Genomic DNA, 25,514 nt, shown 5'->3' with positions numbered 1-25,514 from the left:
GGGTAGAGGCACTGTCATCACGCCATCTTCACGACTGTTATTTGGTGGACCAATACATTTCCTGTAGTCCACGATCAGCTCATTGGCTCCCTATTCCCTTTATAGTGCACTACTTTAAACAAGGCCCATAGAGCTCTGGTCAAAAGTAGTGCACTATATAGGAAATAGGGAACCATTTGGTATGCATCCTATGTACTGTAGCTCAGGGCAAGAGGATGTAGCTGGTTACAGGGGAAGGTTGCTGTAGTACTCAGCTGTGTGAAACCCACTCTGTCAGCTAACAGGACAGCTCCTTGGTCTCTGACTTCCTCCCTATAGGCTGCCTCATCGTCCCGGTGATCAGGCCCTACCACCAGGTCTCTGTCCTCCTCCCTATAGGCTCTCTCATCGTCCCAGTGATCAGGCCCTACCACCAGGTCTCTGTCCTCCTCCCTATAGGCTGCCTCATCGTCCCGGTGATCAGGCCCTACCACCAGGTCTCTGTCCTCCTCCCTATAGGCTGTCTCATCGTCCCGGTGATCAGGCCCTACCACCAGGTCTCTGTCCTCCTCCCTATAGGCTGCCTCATCGTCCCGGTGATCAGGCCCTACCACCAGGTCTCTGACCTCCTCCCTATAGGCTGCCTCATCGTCCCGGTGATCAGGCCCTACCACCGCCGTGTCGTCAGCAAACTTGATGTTGTAATCGTGTGTAACCACACAGTCGTGGGGCCTTGTGTTGAGGGTCAGCGTGGTGGAGGTGACATTGCCTACCCTTACCACCTGGGGTTAGCCTGTCAGGAAGACCCGGATCCAGTTGCAGAGGGAGGTGTTCAGTCTCAGGGTCCTTAGCTTGGAGGAGACTATGGTGTTGAACGCTGAGCTGTAGTCGATGAACAGCATTCTCACATAGGTATTCCTCTTATCTAGGTGGGCGAGGGCAGTGTTGCTTGCAATTGAGATTGCGTCATCTATGAATCTGTTGGGGCGGTATTCAAATTAGAGTGTGTCTCAAGGGTGTCTGGGATGCTGTAGTAATGTGTAATGTGCCATAACCAGCCTCTCAAATCACTTAATGATTACATAGGTGAATGACACAGGGTGGTAGTCATTGTGGCATGAAGCCTCAGAGTTCTTCTGAACTCAGTGGCTGGTGGGCTGAACTCAGTGGCTGGTGGGCTGAACTCAGTGGCTGATTGGCTGAACTCAGTGGCTGGTGGGCTGAACTCAGTGGCTGGTGGGCTGAACTCAGTGGCTGGTAGGCTGAACTCAGTGGCTGATTGGCTGAACTCAGTGGCTGATTGGCTGAACTCAGTGGCTGATTGGCTGAACTCAGTGGCTGATTGGCTGAACTCAGTGGCTGATTGAACTGATTGACGATTGAAGTGTTCATCATCATCAGAAGCATTTTTCCCTACTTGAATCAGTCTTGATTAAAACAGCCAAAGGTGATGAATGTGATTATGATGGCTTGCGGACACACATGCACACACACACACACACAGAAACACACCCACACAGAGAGAGAAACACAGCCCCGTCGCGGACAATGACGTCTTGCTCCCAGACAAATTAAACAACTTCTTTGAGGACAAAACAGTGCCACCGACATGGCCAGCTACCAAAGCCTGTGGGCTCTGGCATCCCGCGTTCTCAGAAAACGTGCAGACAAGCTTTTTGGTGTGTGACCTATTCAATCAATCCCTATCCCAGTCTGCTGTCCCCACATGCTTCATAATGGCCACCATTGTTCCTGTTCCCAAGAAAGCTAAGGTAACTCACTTCTGTCATCATGAAGTGCTTTGAGAGACTAGTCAAGGATCATATCACCTCCACCCTACCTGACACCCTAGACCCAGTCCAATTTGCTTACTGACCCAATAGATCCACAGACGACGCAATCACCATCACACTGCACACTGCCCTAACCCATCTGGACAAGAGGAATACCTATGTAAGAACTACAGCTCAGCATTCAACACCATAGTACCCTCCAAGTTCATCACTAAGCTTGAGACCCTGAGTCTCAACCCCACCCTGTACAACTGGGTCCTGGACTTTCTGACGGGCCGTCCCCAGGTGGTGAGTGTAGGAAACAACATCAACACTCCGCTGATTCTCAACACTTGGGCCCCACAAGGGTGCGTTCTCAGCCCTCTCCTGTACTACCTGTTCACCCACGACTGCGTGGCCATGCACGCCTCCAACTCAATCATCAAGTTTGCAGACGACACTACAGTGGTAGGCTTGATTACCAACAACGACGAGACGGCCGACTGGGAGGAGGTGAGGGCCCTCGGAGTGTGGTGTCAGAAAAATAACAAAGGAGATGATCGTGGACTTTAGGAAACAGCAGAAGGTATTTGAGAAGGTGGAAAGTTAAGTCCCCCGGCGTACACATCACCGACAAACTGAAATGGTCCACCCACACAGGCAGTGTGGTAAAGAAGGCGCAACAGCGCCTCTTCAACCTCAGGAGGCTTGTTCCCGAAAACTGGGCTTATCACCGAAAACACTCACAAACTTTTACAGATGCACCATCGAGAGCATCCTGTTGGGCTGTATCACCGCCTGGTACGGCAACTGCTCCGCCCACAACAGGAAGGCTCTCCAGAGGGTAGTGAGATCTGCACAACACATCACCAGGGGCAAACTACCTGCCCTCCAGGACACCTACACCACCCGATGTCACAGGAAGGCCATAAAGATCATCAAGGTCAACAACCACCCGAGCCACTGTCTGTTCAAACCGCTATCATCCAGAAGGCGAGGTCAGTACAGGTGCATCAGAGCTGGGAATGAGAGATTGAAAAACAGCTTCTATCTCAAGTCCATCAGACTGTTAAACAGCCACCACTAGCACAGAGAGGCGGCTGCCTACCTACAGACTTGATATCATTTGGCCACTTTAATAAATGGAACACTAGTCACTTTAATAATGCCACTTTAAGAATGTTTACATATCTCATATGACATGTATATACTGTACACTGTATCCTTCACTATCTATTCTTTACTATCTTCTTAGCTGTTCTGTCACTGCTCATCCATATATTTATACTTATATATTCTCATCCCATCTCATTTACTAGATTGTGTGTATTAGGTTTTGTTGTGGAATTGTTAGATATTACCTGTTCGATAGTGCTGCACTGTCGGATCTTGAAGCACAAGCATTTCACTACACTCGCAATAACATCTGTTAACCATGTGTATGTGACCAATAACATCTGCTAACCATGTGTATGTGACCAATAACATCTGTTAACCATGTGTATGTGACCAATACCATCTGCTAACCCTGTGTATGTGACCAATAACATCTGCTAACCATGTGTATGTGACCAATAACATCTGCTAACCATGTGTATGTGACCAATAACATCTGCTAACCATGTGTATGTGACCAATAACATCTGCTAACCATGTGTATGTGACCAATAACATCTGCTAACCATGTGTATGTGACCAATAACATCTGTTAACCATGTGTATGTGACCAATACCATCTGCTAACCATGTGTATGTGACCAATAACATCTGCTAACCATGTGTATGTGACCAATAACATCTGCTAACCATGTGTATGTGACCAATAACATCTGTTAACCATGTGTATGTGACCAATAACATCTGCTAACCATGTGTATGTGACCAATAACATCTGCTAACCATGTGTATGTGACCAATACCATCTGCTAACCATGTGTATGTGACCAATAACATCTGCTAACCATGTGTATGTGACCAATAACATCTGCTAACCATGTGTATGTGACCAATAACATCTGCTAACCATGTGTATGTGACCAATAACATCTGCTAACCATGTGTATGTGACCAATAACATCTGCTAACCATGTGTATGTGACCAATACCATCTGCTAACCATGTGTATGTGACCAATAACATCTGTTAACCATGTGTATGTGACCAATACCATCTGCTAACCATGTGTATGTGACCAATAACATCTGCTAACCATGTGTATGTGACCAATAACATCTGTTAACCATGTGTATGTGACCAATAACATCTGCTAACCATGTGTATGTGACCAATAACATCTGTTAACCATGGGTATGTGACCAATAACATCTGTTAACCATGTGTATGTGACCAATAACATCTGTTAACCATGTGTATGTGACCAATAACATCTGCTAACCATGTGTATGTGACCAATAACATCTGCTAACCATGTGTATGTGACCAATAACATCTGCTAACCATGTGTATGTGACCAATAACATCTGCTAACCATGTGTATGTGACCAATAACATCTGCTAACCATGTGTATGTGACCAATAACATCTGTTAACCATGTGTATGTGACCAATAACATCTGTTAACCATGTGTATGTGACCAATACCATCTGCTAACCATGTGTATGTGACCAATACCATCTGTTAACCATGTGTATGTGACCAATAACATCTGCTAACCATGTGTATGTGACCAATAACATCTGCTAACCATGTGTATGTGACCAATACCATCTGCTAACCATGTGTATGTGACCAATAACATCTGCTAACCATGTGTATGTGACCAATAACATCTGCTAACCATGTGTATGTGACCAATAACATCTGTTAACCATGTGTATGTGACCAATAACATCTGCTAACCATGTGTATGTGACCAATAACATCTGCTAACCATGTGTATGTGACCAATAACATCTGCTAACCCTGTGTATGTGACCAATAACATCTGCTAACCATGTGTATGTGACCAATAACATCTGCTAACCATGGGTATGTGACCAATAACATCTGCTAACCATGTGTATGTGACCAATAACATCTGCTAACCATGTGTATGTGACCAATAACATCTGCTAACCATGTGTACGTGACCAATAACATCTGCTAACCATGTGTATGTGACCAATAACATCTGCTAACCATGTGTATGTGACCAATAACATCTGATAACCATGTGTATGTGACCAATAACATCTGCTAACCATGTGTACGTGACCAATAACATCTGCTAACCATGTGTATGTGACCAATAACATCTGCTAACCATGTGTATGTGACCAATACCATCTGCTAACCATGTGTATGTGACCAATAACATCTGCTAACCATGTGTATGTGACCAATACCATCTGCTAACCATGTGTATGTGACCAATAACATCTGCTAACCATGTGTATGTGACCAATAACATCTGCTAACCATGTGTATGTGACCAATAACATCTGCTAACCATGTGTATGTGACCAATAACATCTGCTAACCCTGTGTATGTGATTTGATTTGACACACACACACACACAGATACAAACACACAATTAAAAAAATAAAAATAACACACACACAGAAAGAAACAAACACACACAGAACCACACACAAACACACACACACACACAGACAAACAGAGACACAGAGAAACACACACACACAGAACCACAAACACACACACACACACACACACACAGAGAGACAAACAGAGACACAGAGAAACACACACACAACAAAACCTGAGACACTATGGATAACCTGAACCGCGGAACAATGGATTACACAACTCTCTTTTCTGATTGGCCAGCGATGACATCACCTCTGCAGAGCTCACGGAGACCTCGCCATGACGTCCATATGAAGAAAGGGATTGTGGGATTTCCTCTGTTCAGGCTCATCGGCCGCTTAAGGAGAGTCACACCTGGTAAAGTCCTCACAGGGAAGACCGAGAGCCATACAGAGACCAGCCAACACTGAGAGCCAACATATTGCGGTGTAATTTCAGATAAAACAAGCGTTTGTCTTTATGTCATACTGAGTGTGTGTTAAAACCATCCCTTACCTTAATACAGTACAGGCTAGGTGTGTGTTGTTCACACAGCCTCACTGTTATATCACCTTAAAGGGACCCTGTTCACATAAAATCATTCATTTTGTATTTATTTTTTATTAATTCATACATAATCTGATGTTTTAATCAATATTAAAAAGTTTGGTGAACATAGAAATAATCAGTTAAAATCAAAAGCATCCCATATTACCGACTACTACTTTAAACTAGATTCTGTTTAGCCGTCTATCACCACCAGAGGGACCCACTGCACCAAAAGTGTCAGAATCAGTTTTTTTTTCTCATTTGGTCTTTCCTCGATTCCTTGCATCCTACCTCCTCAACTTCCTTTTCGCTAAACGGATTGGAGAAGAAGGTCAAAGAGGAGTAACCTTGGACCTTCGCCTCCAATACCGTTGAGAAGGAGGTGAGGAGAGAGGAATCAAGGATAGATTAATTGAGATAGAGCCTGTCGTATAGCTGCCGTGTCCTGTTAGAACTATGTCCAATAGTTTCATAACATCTCTGTTTTAGATCTAATTTATGTCCAATAGGTCTGGTTTCATAACATCTCTGTTTAATATGAGTAGTCTGCAATGTGTTTTTAAGCCATCTCAGTAAGCGCTACACATTTATACCACAACTTGATTAAATAACAAATAGCACAAACATCTAGTTAGAAACTATGTAGAAACACAAAGATGTCATGAAGAAGTTGAATGTAGCGTCTATCTACAACCACTGTACTGTCCTCTGCACTGACTTAAACCAGCCCCCAGGTGGCAGAGCAGAACAGAGCTGTGTTGTCACTCAGTGTCCCTGTCCCTTCCTGCTGGCCGGCGTGTCTCTCTAGCGCCACTAACTGGTCAGATATAGAACTCCTGGTCGTCGTCCTCCACCCCAACCTCCTTGCCAGACCTGTTCTGAGACACCACCCCAATAATGCTGTTAGAGCTGTCCAATTGGCTGCGCGTGATGGGATCCCTCAGGGAAGGCTGGCCACTCAGGGGCAAGAAAGCGCTGTTGGGGCGTGGTCGCTGCAGGGTGGAAGGTATGCTATTGGAGGAGGCCAGGCTGCTGGTTCTCATGGGAACAGGAGGGCGGCCTAGCGTTGACGCCTTGGGCTTGACGTTGGCGTGGGATGGGGAGGAGGTTGGGTCCCGCGGAGGTGCAGAGAGAGGGCGTGGTGGCGTGGGTCTGCGACTCCTAGAGTATGCAGACACTACCGACAGGTCAACAATGCTGCCCGCATCCACTTTTATCCCTGTGTCCACATCCGTCTCCTCCGCACCAATCAGAGCATCCACGTTGAGACGGAAGGGTGGGACCAGGGAGGAGCTAAGGGAGTGGGAGTGGCTTCTGTGGTGGGTAGGGCTGGGTGAGGTTCCGGGGGAGGACCCGGCAGAGCGGGAGCGAGAGCCGGTGAACCCTGCCAGGCTGGGCAGGGAGAACAGAGAGCGGGTTCGACCGGTCCTCCAGGATTTAGAGCGAGCCCCCATCTCCATTTCCTCCTCTTCACAGGCCAAGGAAAGGGAGGTTTGTGAGGCCTGGCTGGACCTGCATTGGGTCTGGTTCTGGGTCTGTGGCAGGGGCAGGGTTTGGGTCCGGGAGCGGGACGAGTTACGGTGGTAGCGCCGGTTCCTGTAGGAGGCAGGTCCCCGGCCATATGTGCCCGCTGAGGGCAGAGTCATGGCTGGGTCAGTGGGCAGCGGCGAGGGGGCAGGGGAGGAGTCTCCTGGCTGGTCGATAGTATGTCTACGTTTGTAGCGTGCACACAGGACCTGAGAGAGAGAGGTGAGAGAGAGAGAGAGATGAGAGATGAGAGAGAGGGGAGAGAGAGAGAGATGAGAGATGAGAGAGATGAGAGATGAGAGAGAGGTGAGAGAGAGAGAGAGATGAGAGATGAGAGAGATGAGAGAGAGAGATAAGAGAGAGAGAGAGAGAGAGATAAGAGCGAGAGAGAGAGAGAGAGAGAGAGATGAGAGAGATGAGAGAGAGAGAGAGAGAGAGAGAGAGAGGTCATAACAGTGAAGACAGTAGTGTTACACACTCCACACTATAACACAAGTTGGTCAGATGTTTAAATATACATTTATTATAATAAATATGAATATCTAATTTAAATATTCAAATATCTATTGCAATATTATCCTGATACTTCTGTTAGAACTTTTCTGTGTTTATAAATAAAAAAATAAAAAAACAACAGCTCACGAAAACAATTTGTACATTTGCATTGCCATTTATTTGGAACAAAAAGAGAAGGTTGTGTTGAGACCTCAGAACGTTGATGTATGTTTGTAGATCCAGTAAAGCACAGAGATACAACCCAAACTGTAGCCTGGCTACATTCCCAACAGAACAGGAAGAACTGGAGATGCTTCACCGTTAACCCCCTTACCCTCACCCCCCCCCCCATCCCATCCCTCCATACCTTAATTTTTAAGTATTCAGAGCCTTTGCTATGAGACTTGAAATTGAGCTCAGGTGCATCCTGTTTCTATTGATCATCCTTCAGATGTTCTTATTCACAGTTGACAGTGCATGTCAGAGCAAAAAAAAACAAGCCATGAGGTTGAATTAATTGTCCGTAGAGCTCGGAGACAGAATTGTGTTGAGGCACAGATCTGGGCACGAGTACCAAAACAAATCTGCAGCATTGAAGGTTCCCAAGAACACAGTGACATTCTTAAATGGAAGAAGTGGAAGAAGTTTGGAAGAAGTTTGGAACCACCCAGACATGCGTGTCAGAGCAAAACCAAGCCATGCCAAGCCATGAGGTTGAAGGAAGTTTGGAACTACCAAGACTCTTCCTAAAGCTGGCCTCCCAGCCAAGCTGAACAATCGGGGGAGAAGGGCCTTGGTCTGGCAGGTAACCAAGAACCCGATGGTCACTCTGTCAGAGCTCCAGAGTTCCTCTGTGGAGATGGGAGAACCTTCCAGAAGGACAACCATCTCTGCAGCACTCCACCAATCAGGCCTTTATGGTAGAGTGGCCAGACGGAAGCCAATCCTCAGTAAAAGGCACATGACAGCCCACTTGGAGTTTGCCAAAAGGCACCTAAAGACTCTCAGACCATGAGACATAAGATTCTCTGGTTTGATGAAACCAAGATTGAACTCTTTGGCCTGAATGCCAAGCGTCACGTCTGGAGGAAACCTGGCACCACCCCTACGGTGAAGCATGGTGGAGGCAGCATTATGCTGTGGGGATTTTTTTCAGAGGCAGGGACTGGGAGACTAGTCAGGTTTGAGGGAAAGATGAATGGAGCAGAGTACAGAGAGATCCTTGATGAAAACCTCCTCCCGAACGCTCCGGTCTTCAGACTGTGGCGAAGGTTCACCTTCTAACAGGACAACAACCCTAAGCACACAGCCAAGACAACACAGGAGTGGCTTCGGGACAAGTCTCTGAATGTCCTTGAGTGGCCCAGCCAGAGCCCGGACTTGAACCCCATCAAACATCTCTGGAGAGACCTGAAAATAGCTGGGCAGTGACACTCCACATCCAACCTGACAGAGCTTGAGAGAATCTGCAGAGAAGAATGGGAGAAACTCCCCAAATACAGGTGTGCCAATCTTGTAGTGTCATACCCAAGAAGACTCGAGTCTGTAATCGCTGCCCAAGGCGTTTCAACCAAGGAAAGGTTCTGAATACTTACTGAAATTTGATATTTCAGTTTTTGTATTTTTTTATACATTTGCTAAAATGTCTAAAAACCTGCTTTTTGCTTTGTCATTATGTGGTATTTTGTGTAGATTGATGAGAGAAAAAAAATAAATAATTTTAATACATTTTAGAAAATGTCTTCAGCGTAACAAATTGTGGAAAAAAAGTCAAGGGGGGGGGGGTTTGAAAACTTTCTGAATGCACTTGTATATATATTATTCAGTTTCCCCCAAACTCTTCACTTGACCCCCCCACTTTGAGAACTACTGCCATAGATAAACAACAGGTTATTGTTCACACACAACATTAACCACGCTGTCTGACCTGACCACTAGCGGACACTTCCTACTGCAGAGCTGGGCTGTATATTGGTACGAAACTGAAGAAACAAGACTGACGAGCTACTACAAAAGGTACCACCTGTCCTGAACATGACCAATGAGAAACGCTTGTTTTTCATAGCTATATATCTTTTATGCCCTAATGAACACAACCCTAGTCTGAACACTACTGAATTTATACGTTACCGAGTTACAACACTACCATTGATTACGAAGTGGATAAATAAATCTGCTGTGCACCTCAACAAGATATAGTGGATATGTAATACCTCCCTACACCTGGGGATTATTGGACGGCTGGGTCAAACATATGTCTTAAATCTTACCGGCTGAGACTTTAATAAGTATTATCATTAACGATGAGTATGTGAGTGTGTTAGTGATCTGTGAACAGGTGATTGTCATGTTCAATTAACTCCTTCCTGGCCGTTCCTTTCTGAGTGGATAGGAGCAAACATGCGCACACACGCACGCACACACTCACGCACGCACGCACAACACACACACACACACACAGGGGATGAGAGCCCATGGGTCTCAGTAATGGGACAATGTTAATCTGCCTGTGAGTTTCAGCAGCACTTATCTAATACCCCGCTGACAGAAATCCCTTCCAAAACGGATACCCCAGAACAAAGAGGGCACTGTGAGAGAACGTGTGAGAACGTGTGTGTGTGTGTGTGTGTTAGCGAGATAGAGAGAGAGACAGTGTATGTGTGTGTGTAAAGGTAAGACAACGTGAGGATGTTTTTTTCCGAAGGCACAATCACAGGTGCACATTCACAAACACTGATACACATACTGTACATCACAAACTTAGGTGAGGTTAGGCTTGCACAGGGAGGGTGTATTACTGCACAGAGAGGGTATATTACTGGACAGGGAGGGTGTATTACTGGACAGGGAGGGTGTATTACTGGACAGGGAGGGTGTATTACTGGACAGGGAGGGTATATTACTGGACAGGGAGGGTGTATTACTGGACAGGGAGGGTGTATTACTGGACAGGGAGGGTATACTACTGGACAGGGAGGGTATACTACTGTACAGAGAGGGTATATTACTGGACAGGGAGGGTGTATTACTGTACAGGGAGGGTGTATTACTGGACAGGGAGGGTGTATTACTGCACAGGGAGGGTGTATTAATGGACAGAGAGGGTGTATTACTGGACAGGGAGGGTGTATTACTGGACAGGGAGGGTGTATTACTGGACAGGGAGGGTATATTACTGGACAGGGAGGGTGTATTACTGGACAGGGAGGGTGTATTACTGTACAGAGAGGGTGTATTACTGGACAGGGATGGTGTATTACTGGACAGGGAGGGTATACTACTGGACATGGAGGGTATATTACTGAACAGGGAGGGTATATTACTGGACAGGGAGGGTGTATTAATGGACAGAGAGGGTATATTACTGGACAGGGAGGGTGTATTACTGGACAGGGAGGGTGTATTACTGGACAGGGAGGGTATACTACTGGACAGGGAGGGTATATTACTGAACAGGGAGGGTATATTACTGGACAGGGAGGGTGTATTAATGGACAGAGAGGGTGTATTACTGGACAGGGAGGGTGTATTACTGGACAGAGAGGGTATATTACTGGACAGGGAGGGTATATTACTGGACAGGGAGGGTGTATTACTGTACAGGGGGGGTATATTACTAGACAGGGAGGGTATATTACTGTACAGAGAGGGTATATTACTGGACAGGGAGGGTGTATTACTGGACAGGGAGGGTATATTACTGTACAGGGAGGGTATACTACTGCACAGGGAGGGTATATTACTGGACAGGGAGGGTGTGTTACTGTACAGGGAGGGTGTATTACTGTACAGGGAGGGTGTATTACTGGACAGGGAGGGTGTATTACTGTACAGAGAGGGTATATTACTGGACAGGGAGGGTGTATTACTGGACAGGGAGGGTGTATTACTGGACAGGGAGGGTATATTACTGGACAGGGAGGGCATATTACTGGACAGGGAGGGTATATTACTGCACAGGGAGGGTATATTACTGGACAGGGAGGGTGTATTACTGGACAGGGAGGGTATATTACTGCACAGGGAGGGTATATTACTGGACAGGGAGGGTGTATTACTGGACAGGGAGGGTATATTACTGGACAGGGAGGGTGTATTACTGGACAGGGAGGGTATATTACTGGACAGGGAGGGTATACTACTGGACAGGGAGGGTATACTACTGGACAGGGAGGGTGCATTACTGGACAGGGAGGGTATATTACTGGACAGGGAGGGTATATTACTGGACAGGGAGGGTGTATTACTGGACAGGGAGGGTGTACTAGTCTCCCAATCCCTGCCGCTGAAAACATCCCCACAGCATGATGCTGCCACCACCATGCTTCATCATAGGGATGGTGCCAGGTTTTCTCCAGACATGACGCTTGGCATTCAGGCCAAAGAGTTTAATCTTGGTTTCATCAGACCAGAGAACCTTGTTTCTCACGGTCTGAGTGTCCTTTAGGTGCCTTTTGGCAAACTCCAAGCGGGCTGTTATGTGCCTTTTACTGAGGAGTCGCTTCAGTCTGGTTGGTGGAGTGCTGCAGAGATGGTTGTCCTTCTGGACAAGGTTCTCCCATCTCCACAGAGGAACTCTGGAGCTTTGACAGAGTGACCATTGGGTTCTTAGTCACCTCCCTGACCAAGGCCCTTCTCCCCCGATTGCTCAGTTTGGCCAGGCAGCCAGCTCTAGGAAGAGTCTTGGTGGTTCCAAACTTCTTCCATTTAAGAATGATGGAGGCCACTGTGTTCTTGGGGACCTTCAATGCTGCAGACATATTTTGGTACCTTTCCTCAGATCTGTGTCTCAACACAATCTTGTCTCGGAGCTCTACGGACAATTCCTTCGACCTCATGGCTTTGTTTTTGCTCTGACATGCACTGTCAACTGTGGGACCTTATATAGACAGGTGTGTGCCTTTCCAAATCATGTCCAATCAATTGAATTTACCACAGGTGGACTCCAATCAACTTGTAGAAACATCTGAAGGATGATCAATAGAAACAGGATGCACCTGAGATCAATTTCGAGTCTCAGGGTCTGAATACTAAAGGTTATTTCTGTTTTTTTACATTTTTTATACATTTGCAAAAAATTCTAAAAACGTTTTTTTGCTTTGTCATTATGGGGTATTGTGATGTCATCATGGGGTATTGTGATGTCATTATGGGGTATTGTGATGTCATTATGGGGTATTGTGATGTCATTATGGGGTATTGTGATGTCATTATGGGGTATTGTGATGTCATCATGGGGTGTTGTGTGTAGATTGATGAGGAAAATGTATATAATACATTTTAGAATAAGGCTGTAACATAACAAAATGTGGAAAAAGTTAAGGGCTCTGAAGACTTTACGAATACACTGTATATATATTTTTTTCATACATATTTTAATAGACTACACATAGCTTGGAATTTGTTTTTCGTTCTTATACCGTTGATCTGGTCAATAACCTACGCCATTACACAAAACTCTTGACTCAAAAACATCTCATCTGTACTTCAGAACCCAAAAAGTTGCATGTCTTGACTGTTGACCAATCACCAGTCATCACCACTGGCATGCAAAGGCATGTGCATATATCCAGATTAGTGACCATATATATATCATATTATCCATATATATATATCATATTATCCATATATATATATATCATATTATTCATATTATCTGCTGCGTACGAGCCCATCTTTGCCAGAACAATAGGCTAACTGTTGATTTCATTGATCGTGTTCATGTATCAGATAGGCCCAGTTTGGGTGGATTAATTACATACCTCATTGGTGGGTAAGCCTACTGGCTATATGTCTAAAGATAGTTGTAACGTTGTAATGCCTTCAATACATTATGGGACAAAGATGTACAGATGTAGGATCTTAATTTGATCACTCTTTTGTTGCTGAAAATGTTCCTCTACAGCAGAAAATGCAAACTTTTAGTGTACACGAGGTTTAAAAAGGCTTCTAAAGTTTGTAATTTCCGCTTTAAAATGTCAGACTTGATTTGTCCTAACGAAAAATGTATCAACCCCTACAAAACATGTCCATTAATTATAATCCGCATAACAATTCACATTTCCTTTTGCTGCAGGATAATTTTCCTGCTGTAGCAAACTAGCTCAAATTAAGATCCTACATCTGTAACATATTCTGGCGAATTATTTCAGATATTTGTGAGGAAGAAAAAGGATACAGACAGATCATGCTTTCCATCCGATCCTGAAACCTGTGCTCCATACAGGTGGACAGTATGATCCTGCTCCATTCAGGTAGACAGTATGATCCTGCTCCATACAGGTAGACAGTATGATCCTGCTCCATTCAGGTAGACAGTATGATCCTGCTCCATACAGGTAGACAGTATGATCCTGCTCCATTCAGGTAGACAGTATGATCCTGCTCCATACAGGTAGACAGTATGATCCTGCTCCATTCAGGTAGATAGTATGATCCTGCTCCATACAGGTAGACAGTATGATCCTGCTCCATTCAGGTAGACAGTATGATCCTGCTCCATACATGTAGACAGTATGATCCTGCTCCATTCAGGTAGGTAATATGATCCTGCTCCATTCAGGTAGGTAATATGATCTTGTTGCATTCAGGTAGGTCATATGATCCTGCTCCATTCAGGTAGGTCATATGATCCTGCTCCATTCAGGTAGGTCATATGATCTTGTTGCATTCAGGTAGGTAATATGATCCTGCTCCATTCAGGTAGGTCATATGATCCTGCTGCATTCAGGTAGGTCATATGATCTTGTTGCATTCAGGTAGGTCATATGATCCTGCTCCATTCAGGTAGGTCATATGATCCTGCTCCATTCAGGTAGGTCATATGATCCTGCTCCATTCAGGTAGGTCATATGATCCTGCTGCATTCAGGTAGGTCATATGATCTTGTTGCATTCAGGTAGGCCGTATGATCCTGCTCCATTCAGGTAGGTCATATGATCTTGTTGCATTCAGGTAGGCCGTATGATCCTGCTCCATTCAGGTAGGCCGTATGATCCTGCTCGCTCTGAGATCTCCAGACAAGTGACATGATATCCCTAGTTGATATTGACTGATAACATTAATGACTTTTAGCTCAAAATGCAGGTGTAAAACACAGTTTATTTCTGTATCTTGCGTTTGAAAAATGCCTCACCGTTCATGGCTATAATGACAGGCTACATTTGTGCAGCAATTGTGTGTGTGCGTGTTCGCATGTACACAGCATCACTTTCGGCATCAAGTGTGCAGCACGCACGCACGCACTCACACACACACACACACACACACACACACACACACACACACACACACACACACACACACACACACACACACACACACACACACACACACAGGTCAGTTGTGTGTGACCCGGATTAGCCCAGATCAAATCAGACAGCGAGAGAGAGGCTCTGATCATCTCCACGACAACAGCCTCATTATCCAGCACCCCCTGCTGTGGCCGTCCACTCAGAAAGTTAAGCGCTCTTTGGGTCACGTGACTTGTGTGTTCACTCAAAACCCTTTGCAAGACACACACACTCACACACACTTGTAAAAGTTGACACACACACACAGGAACACAACACACACACACAGCCCTGTCTTCCTCTGGTTCCCCTCAAGTATCATTATACAGTGAATCACATCCTCCACAGTAGACAATGTTACTTAGTACCTCTGCGTCTCTGCTTCTGTTTCATGTGTGGGAGAGATGACTAGAAATACGGCTCTCTGCTACTCAATCAGGAGAGAGAGAAGGAGAGAGAGAGAGAGAGAGAGAGAGAGAGAAACAGAGAAACACAGAGAGAGAGAGAGAGAGAGAAACAGAGAGAGAGAAACAGAGAGAGAAACAGAGAAACAGAGAGAGAGAGGGAGAGAGAAACAGAGAAACACAGAGAGAGAGAGAAAGAGAAACAGAGAGAGAGAGAGAGAGAGAGAGAGGAGAGAGAGAGAGAGAAACAGAGAGAGAGAGAGAGAGAGAGAAACAGAGAGAGAGAGAGAGAGAGAGAGAGAGAAACAGAGAGAGGGAGAGAGAAAAACAGAGAGAGAGAGAGAGAAACAGAGAGAGAGAGAGAGAGAGAGAGAGAGAGAGAAACAGAGAGAGAGAGAGAGAGAGAGAGGTGTTCAGTGAGGTGTGGAGGGAGGAAACACTGGGTCTTTGTCACTCTCACTCACTCACACACACATACACAGCTAGTACCAGGCGGTATCACAAGGAGAGGAAACAGGCAACACGGTACTGTATGGGCAGCTAGTTTAACGAGGCATCCCCTCGTTAAGGCCCAGGGCAGCCAAAAATATGATTTTCCCACTATGAGGTTGGAATAATGCTGTGAAATTGGGCACATGATGATAATGCATTTTTATAGTGTAAGAGCTATTTGAAAAGACCGCCTGAAATTTCAGCCTATTTTTGGTGGGATGGAGTTTTGGTTAAATCACTTGGTGGTAAATGAGTTGATAGACCAATAAGAGAGTTCTCATCCTCGCTGCCAATAACAGCTACTTTTCCATTGTATCCCTCCCCCACACAGACCACTCACAGACAGTCCTGGCAACATTTTTTTGCTTGAGAAATTGCTGTTTGCTAAGAAGCAGGTATTTAAAATAAATAAACAATTACCATTTGAATTGAAGACAATCACAGTAAGGTACTTAACTTTTAACCAGAATAAAATGTGATATTGAGATCAAAACGGTTGCACAGGACCTTTACCAAGTCATTACAACAAAGCATCCTCTTAACAAGCCATTTGCTTAACGAGGCATGCGTTTTAATTGGCTGTTACAGTTCACTCTAAAACCCTGAAAATCACAAAGAAAAAGACGTGACAATAGAAAGAAGCAACGTTTTACATTTGACTCACGATTATCTGTGAAAATTCACTTTGGAAAACGATCAAGTGTCATGCTGCTCCGTCCAGATATCCCACATGGTGGTCTCATGGAAAACCGTGGCAGCATCTGAAATGGCACCCTAATTCCCTATGTAGTGCACCCTATTCTCTATAGGGCCCCCTGGTCAAAAGTAGTGCACTGCATAGTGAATAGGGTGCCATTTCAGACGCAGGACATGCCTGTGGAAAAAGTCCACGCTGCTCCGTTCCCTGCCTGGGTTTGTTTGGGTGGGAAAGCAGGATGGGATGGGACGGAATGGGATGGAATGGCAGGCATGAGAAGAGCAACATGGAGAAGCCATCAGACAAGAGAGAGAGGCGGAGATGTGTGTGTGTGTGGGGGGGGGGGGGGGGGGGGGCAGTGGGGATTGGATATAGTCTGCCAATCAGATTTCAGAAGAATACAATGGGGATTGGATATAGTCTGCCAATCAGATTTCAGAAGAATACAGTGGGGATTGGATATAGTCTGCCAATCAGATTTCAGAAGAATACAGCGGGGATTGGATATAGTCTGCCAATCAGATTTCAGAAGAATACAGTGGGGATTGGATATAGTCTGCCAATCAGATTTCAGAAGAATACAGTGGGGATTGGATATAGTCTGCCAATCAGATTTCAGAAGAATACAGTGGGTATTGGATATACAGTGCCTTGCGAAAGTATTCGGCCCCCTTGAACTTTGCGACCTTTTGCCACATTTCAGGCTTCAAACATAAAGATATAAAACTGTATTTTTTTGTGAAGAATCAACAACAAGTGGGACACAATCATGAAGTGGAACAACATTTATTGGATATTTCAAACTTTTTTAACAAATCAAAAACTGAAAAATTGGGCGTGCAAAATTATTCAGCCCCCTTAAGTTAATACTTTGTAGCGCCACCTTTTGCTGCGATTACAGCTGTAAGTCGCTTGGGGTATGTCTCTATCAGTTTTGCACATCGAGAGACCTACATTTTTTCCCATTCCTCCTTGCAAAACAGCTCGAGCTCAGTGAGGTTGGATGGAGAGCATTTGTGACCACAGTTTTCAGTTCTTTCCACAGATTCTCGATTGGATTCAGGTCTGGACTTTGACTTGGCCATTCTAACACCTGGATATGTTTATTATTGAACCATTCCATTGTAGATTTTGCTTTATGTTTTGGATCGTTGTCTTGTTGGAAGACAAATCTCCGTCCCAGTCTCAGGTCTTTTGCAGACTCCATCAGGTTTTCTTCCAGAATGGTCCTGTATTTGGCTCCATCCATCTTCCCATCAATTTGAACCATCTTCCCTGTCCCTGCTGAAGAAAAGCAGGCCCAAACCATGATGCTGCCACCACCATGTTTGACAATGGGGATGGTGTGTTCAGCTGTGTTGCTTTTACGCCAAACATAACATTTTGCATTGTTGCCAAAAAGTTCAATTTTGGTTTCATCTGACCAGAGCACCTTCTTCCACATGTTTGGTGTGTCTCCCAGGTGGCTTGTGGCAAACTTTAAACAACACTTTTTATGGATATCTTTAAGAAATGGCTTTCTTCTTGCCACTCATCCATAAAGGCCAGATTTGTGCAATATACGACTAATTGTTGTCCTATGGACAGAGTCTCCCACCTCAGCTGTAGATCTCTGCAGTTCATCCAGAGTGATCATGGGCCTCTTGGCTGCATCTCTGATCAGTCTTCTCCTTGTATGAGCTGAAAGGTTAGAGGGACGGCCAGGTCTTGGTAGATTTGCAGTGGTCTGATACTCCTTCCATTTCAATATTATCGCTTGCACAGTGCTCCTTGGGATGTTTAAAGCTTGGGAAATCTTTTTGTATCCAAATCCGTCTTTAAACTTCTTCACAACAGTATCTCGGACCTGCCTGGTGTGTTCCTTGTTCTTCATGATGCTCTTTGCTGCACTGAAAGTAAAGGGGCTGAATAATTTTGCACGCCCAATTCTTCAGTTTTTGATTTGTTAAAAAAGTTTGAAATATCCAATAAATGTCATTCCACTTCATGATTGTGTCCCACTTGTTGTTGATTCTTCACAAAAAATACAGTTTTATATCTTTATGTTTGAAGCCTGAAATGTGGCAAAAGGTCGCAAAGTTCAAGGGGGCCGAATACTTTCGCAAGGCACTGTAGTCTGCCAATCAGATTTCAGAAGAATACAGTGGGGATTGGATATAATCTGCCAATCAGATTTCAGAAGAATACAGTGGTTAGAGTTACATGCTGTCAATCACACCACTCACTCCTTCCAGAAATAAACGTTGTCCTCGTAGATTTGGATTGGATAGATGGAGGTGGAAAAGGTGGAACTAGATACGACTATACTATTGATATGTTTATTTTGTTGATATATTTCCAATCCTTTTCGGGATATACTGTATAATGGGCTGAGTTTACATTTCTGACGTTAAGCAGAGTTTACACAGGCAGACCATTTTCTGACGTTAAGCAGAGTTTACACAGGCAGACCATTTCTGACGTTAAGCGGAGTTTACACAGGCAGACCATTTCTGACGTTAAGCGGAGTTTACACAGGCAGACCATTTTCTGACGTTAAGCAGAGTTTACACAGGCAGACCATTTTCTGACGTTAAGCGGAGTTTACACAGGCAGACCATTTTCTGACGTTAAGCGGAGTTTACACAGGCAGACCATTTTCTGACGTTAAGTCGAGTTTACACAGGCAGCCCATTTTCTGACGTTCAGTGGAGTTTACACAGGCAGACCATTTCTGACGTTAAGCGGAGTTTACACAGGCAGACCATTTTCTGACGTTAAGCAGAGTTTACACAGGCAGACCATTTTCTGACGTTAAGCAGAGTTTACACAGGCAGACCATTTTCTGATGTTAAGTGGAGTTTACACAGGCAGCCCATTTTCTGACGTTAAGCAGAGTTTACACAGGCTGTCACGCCCTGACCTTAGAGAGCCATTTTATTTCTCTATTTTGGTTGGGTCAGGGTGTGATTTGGGTGGGCATTCTAGGTTTTGTTTTCTATGTTTCTTTATTTCTATGTTTTGGCCGGGTATGGTTCTCAATCAGGGACAGGTGTCTATCGTTGTCTCTGATTGGGAGTCATACTTAGGCAGCCCTTTCCCCTCCTTTCAGTGTGGGTAGTTGTCTTTGTTAGTGGCTCTAATGCCCTGTAAGCTTCACGGTTGTTTCTGTTGTTGTTTTGTAGGCGACATTTTAAATAAAAAAGGAAATGTACGCTCACCACGCTGAACTTTGGTCCATTTCTTTCGACGGCCGTGACACATGCAGCCCATTTTCTGACGTTCAGTGGATAGCTGCTGTCTTACGGGATCCGGACCAGTTCTGCTATTTTGTGTACACACTCACACATACTTACACTGAAATCCCCCCCCACACACACTACATACGCCCACACACACATAGCACGCTCACATATACTTGCCTATGCTGCTCTGTACCATCACTCATTCATATATCCTTATGTACATATTCTTTATCCCCTTACACTGTGTACAAGACAGTAGTTTGGAATTGTTAGTTAGATTACTTGTTATTACTGCATTGTCGGAACTAGAAGCACAAGCATTTCGCTACACTCGCATTAACATCTGCTAACCATGTGTATGTGACAAATAAAATTTGATTTGATTTGATTTGATATACTCTTTCTCTCACAAACACACACACACACACAGACACCACATAAGCTGCTGTTACTGTCTATTATCTATCCTTTACCCCTACCTACAGTATACTGCTGTTACTGTCTATTATCTATCCTTTACCCCTACCTACAGTATACTGCTGCTACTGTCTATCTATCCTTTACCCCTACCTACGGTATACTGCTGTTACTGTCTATTATCTATCCTTTACCCCTACCTACAGTATACTGCTGTTACTGTCTATTATCTATCCTTTACCCCTACCTACAGTATACTGCTGTTACTGTCTATTATCTATCCTTTACCCCTACCTACAGTATACTGCTGTTACTGTCTATTATCTATCCTTTACCCCTACCTACAGTATACTGCTGTTACTGTCTATTATCTATCCTTTACCCCTACCTACAGTATACTGCTGTTACTGTCTATTATCTATCCTTTACCCCTACCTACAGTATACTGCTGTTACTGTCTATTATCTATCCTTTACCTCTACCTACAGTATACTGCTGTTACTGTCTATTATCTATCCTTTACCCCTACCTACAGTATACTGCTGTTACTGTCTATTATCTATCCTTTACCCCTACCTACAGTATACTGCTGTTACTGTCTATTATCTATCCTTTACCCCTACCTACAGTATACTGCTGCTACTGTCTATTATCTATCCTTTACCCCTACCTACAGTATACTGCTGTTACTGTCTATTATCTATCCTTTACCCCTACCGACAGTATACTGCTGTTACTGTCTATTATCTATCCTTTACCCCTACCTACAGTATACTGTTACTGTCTATTATCTATCCTTTACCCCTACCTACAGTATACTGCTGTTACTGTCTATTATCTATCCTTTACCCCTACCTACAGTATACTGCTGTTACTGTCTATTATCTATCCTTTACCCCTACCTACAGTATACTGCTGTTACTGTCTATTATCTATCCTTTACCCCTACCTACAGTATACTGCTGTTACTGTCTATTATCTATCCTTTACCCCTACCTACAGTATACTGCTGTTACTGTCTATTATCTATCCTTTACCCCTACCTACAGTATACTGCTGCTACTGTCTATTATCTATCCTTTACCCCTACCTACAGTATACTGCTGTTACTGTCTATTATCTATCCTTTACCCCTACCTACAGTATACTGCTGTTACTGTCTATTATCTATCCTTTACCCCTACCTACAGTATACTGCTGCTACTGTCTATTATCTATCCTTTACCCCTACCTATTTGTGCATAGCTACTGTACCTCACTTACCTGCTACCGCTGCACATCGACTTAGTACTGGCAGTCCCTTTATATAGTCTTTTTGTTTTTACTCGTTATATTTATTCGTTATTCATTCCTCATGTCACTGTTTATATATTTAAAACAAACCTTTATCTTAAACTCTGCATTGTTGGAAAAGGACCCATTTCGACGATCGATTTTTATCTTTTGCCCCCACTATCGGCAAAAGATCTGATCTGATTGTGAAATGACGAATTAGTGGCAAAGGATCAGAATGGGACCGCCTGTATGAATGAGGCCACAAAGCCGGTTAGTGGCAAAGGATCAGAATGGGACCGCCTGTATGAATGAGGCCACATAGCCGGTTAGTGGCAAAGGATCAGAATGGGACCGCCTGTATGAATGAGGCCACATAGCCGGTTAGTGGCAAAGGATCAGAATGGGACCGCCTGTATGAATGAGGCCACATAGCCGGTTAGTGGCAAAGGATCAGAATGGGACCGCCTGTATGAATGAGGCCACATAGCCGGTTAGTGGCAAAGGATCAGAATGGGACCGCCTGTATGAATGAGGCCACATAGCCGGTTAGTGGCAAAGGATCAGAATGGGACCGCCTGTATGAATGAGGCCACATAGCCGGTTAGTGGCAAAGGATCAGAATGGGACCGCCTGTATGAATGCGGCCACATAGCCGGTTAGTGGCAAAGGATCAGAATGGGACCGCCTGTATGAATGAGGCCACATAGCCGGTTAGTGGCAAAGGATCAGAATGGGACCGCCTGTATGAATGAGGCCACATAGCCGGTTAGTGGCAAAGGATCAGAATGGGACCGCCTGTATGAATGAGGCCACATAGCCGGTTAGTGGCAAAGGATCAGAATGGGACCGCCTGTATGAATGAGGCCACATAGCCGGTTAGTGGCAAAGGATCAGAATGGGACCGCCTGTATGAATGAGGCCACATAGCCGGTTAGTGGCAAAGGATCAGAATGGGACCGCCTGTATGAATGAGGCCACATAGCCGGTTAGTGGCAAAGGATCAGAATGGGACCGCCTGTATGAATGAGGCCACATAGCCGGTTAGAGGCAAAGGATCAGAATGGGACCGCCTGTATGAATGAGGCCACATAGCCGGTTAGTGGCAAAGGATCAGAATGGGACCGCCTGTATGAATGAGGCCACATAGCCGGTTAGTGGCAAAGGATCAGAATGGGACCGCCTGTATGAATGAGGCCACATAGCCGGTTAGTGGCAAAGGATCAGAATGGGACCGCCTGTATGAATGAGGCCACATAGCCGGTTAGTGGCAAAGGATCAGAATGGGACCGCCTGTATGAATGAGGCCACATAGCCGGTTAGTGGCAAAGGATCAGAATGGGACCGCCTGTATGAATGAGGCCACATAGCCGGTTAGTGGCAAAGGATCAGAATGGGACCGCCTGTATGAATGAGGCCACATAGCCGGTTAGTGGCAAAGGATCAGAATGGGACCGCCTGTATGAATGAGGCCACATAGCCGGTTAGTGGCAAAGGATCAGAATGGGACCGCCTGTATGAATGAGGCCACATAGCCGGTTAGTGGCAAAGGATCAGAATGGGACCGCCTGTATGAATGAGGCCACATAGCCGGTTAGTGGCAAAGGATCAGAATGGGACCGCCTGTATGAATGAGGCCACATAGCCGGTTAGTGGCAAAGGATCAGAATGGGACCGCCTGTATGAATGAGGCCACATAGCCGGTTAGTGGCAAAGGATCAGAATGGGACCGCCTGTATGAATGAGGCCACATAGCCGGTTAGTGGCAAAGGATCAGAATGGGACCGCCTGTATGAATGAGGCCACATAGCCGGTTAGTGGCAAAGGATCAGAATGGGACCGCCTGTATGAATGAGGCCACATAGCCGGTTAGTGGCAAAGGATCAGAATGGGACCGCCTGTATGAATGAGGCCACATAGCCGGTTAGTGGCAAAGGATCAGAATGGGACCGCCTGTATGAATGAGGCCACATAGCCGGTTAGTGGCAAAGGATCAGAATGGGTCCGCCTGTATGAATGAGGCCACATAGCCGGTGTTAACCTGGCGTTGATTTGTTTCAGTGTATCATTTCTTTTTTTTATTTTTTTGTTGTTGAATTTTTCCCCTTTTTCTCCCCAATTTCATGGTATCCAATTGTTTTTAGTAGCTACTGTCTTGTCTCATCGCTACAACTCCCGTACGGGCTCGGGAGAGACGAAGGTTGAAAGTCATGCGTCCTCCGATACACAACCCAACCAAGCCTCACTGCCTCTTAACACAGCGCGCATCCAACCCGGAAGCCAGCCGCACCATTGTGTCGGAGGAAACACCGTGCACCTGGCTACCTTGGTTAGCGTGTACTGCGCCCGGCCCGCCACAGCACTCGCTGGTGTGTGATGAGTTAAGGATATCCGTACCGGCCAAACCCTCCCTAACCTAGGCCAATTGTGCGTCGCCCCACGGACCTCCTGGTCGCGGCCGGTTGTGACAGAGCCTGGGCGCGAACCCAGAGTCTCTGGTGGCACAGCTGGTGCTGCAGTATAGCTCTGCGCCACCCGGGAGGCCAGTGTAGCATTTCTAGTGTTGATTTTACACTCCTTGGTGTAAAAGAACCCCAGGATTAATAACCAGAGGTGAGTGTGATTGTATCAGTTTTACTTTGTGTAGAGTAAAAAAAAAAACGTTCCCATCAAAAAACCATGCCCGTCATTATCATATTTCCCAGCATGCCCTACTGCAGGTAGATTGATATTACAATCTGTGTTTTTTTGCATATACATTGATCGATTGGTTAATCTTACGCTAAACAAAGATAAATAACTTTTCTAAACTAATCCGATCAGTTAGTTAGAATTATTACACCCATTACTGAAACAGTTGTTCCATTTTAAATGGTTCAGGTCGTCTCTTTTAACAAAGTTGACAACACTGAATGAAAAAATGCCAACTGTTGGAGTTACTAACTCTGTCTGGATTCCAATAGGAATTGCACATCATTTTGCAAGCTATCATAATGTGACTTGCATGCCTGATGTGGCAGGTAAACAATGAGTTTCAGGCATCTGTATTTGCGCAAAACTAGGGCTTAAAATAAGGCCTTGTGAGATATGTAATGTATTGTCATTAAAAGGTCACAGGACTGAAAATGCATGAATTCAACAAACATGTCTCTGTCACTAATACATACTGCCATGTGTGGTAATTCTACAATTCATCCAAGAAAGCAAGGCACAAATAAATTATATTGGAGATGTGCCTTAGTGGGGCGTGGCTTTCAGTTAGTTATTTTTGGCCACCTGTGAGTGGAAGAGCTATACCACTTTAAGTGGTCTATGGTTATCTTAATTAAAGTTTGAGCATATCTGCTGCCAGTTCTGAAGTCTTTGTCATTCCTAACATAATAGTGACATTAAAGTTAAATAATATTGTGGTGTCCTTAACCCAATAGTGAGGGATATACGGACCTCTTGGTGTAACGGTTAAAAATACTATACGAGGTGTTACTGCCTAACACTAAAAGTGTTAATTCCCTGACAAAGTGTAAAAGAGTCAGTACTAAAGCACAGTGATAATATAACACTGAAAATTATGGACCCATATACAGTACACACTACCCCAGTGTTAAATGTAATACTATAAGTGTTGATTCAACACGGAACAATTTTGTGTACACGGAGTGCCTTGGTGGTAGGGGATGTTTCCTTTCTGTGATGACAGGGTTGGGACCAGACTAAGGGTTAGGCTGTATAGCTAAAGGCTGTGGTACAGATCTGCTGTCCCCCTGGACACAGACAGACAGATGACTTCTGCAGCTGCTGGTGCGACTCATAAACCTCTTTAGAGTATTCTGCTTTGGTCTGTAGCTACACTATACAGTGCATTAG

The 25,514-nt window shown here is 44.9% G+C and overlaps 1 protein-coding gene across 1 annotated transcript in view; it reads right to left on the bottom strand.

The window, feature by feature from the left end:
* Positions 1-5,879: 5,879 nt before the first annotated feature.
* The window catches only part of fam124a (family with sequence similarity 124 member A), a 58,386-nt gene continuing 38,751 nt past the window's right edge, over positions 5,880-25,514 (bottom strand). Inside the window, exon 4 of the mRNA XM_021579825.3 lies at positions 5,880-7,566. Within this exon, the coding sequence (XP_021435500.2) occupies positions 6,652-7,566 (915 nt within the window). The 3' untranslated portion in view covers positions 5,880-6,651. The remainder of the gene's footprint in view (positions 7,567-25,514) is intronic.

The sequence above is a fragment of the Oncorhynchus mykiss genome, chromosome 22 (genome assembly GCF_057628025.1).
Source record: "Oncorhynchus mykiss isolate SJ-2025 chromosome 22, ASM5762802v1, whole genome shotgun sequence".
Taxonomy (NCBI): domain Eukaryota; kingdom Metazoa; phylum Chordata; class Actinopteri; order Salmoniformes; family Salmonidae; genus Oncorhynchus; species Oncorhynchus mykiss.
Note: the sequence above shows the minus strand (reverse complement) of the source record. Positions and strands in the feature narration are given on the sequence as shown.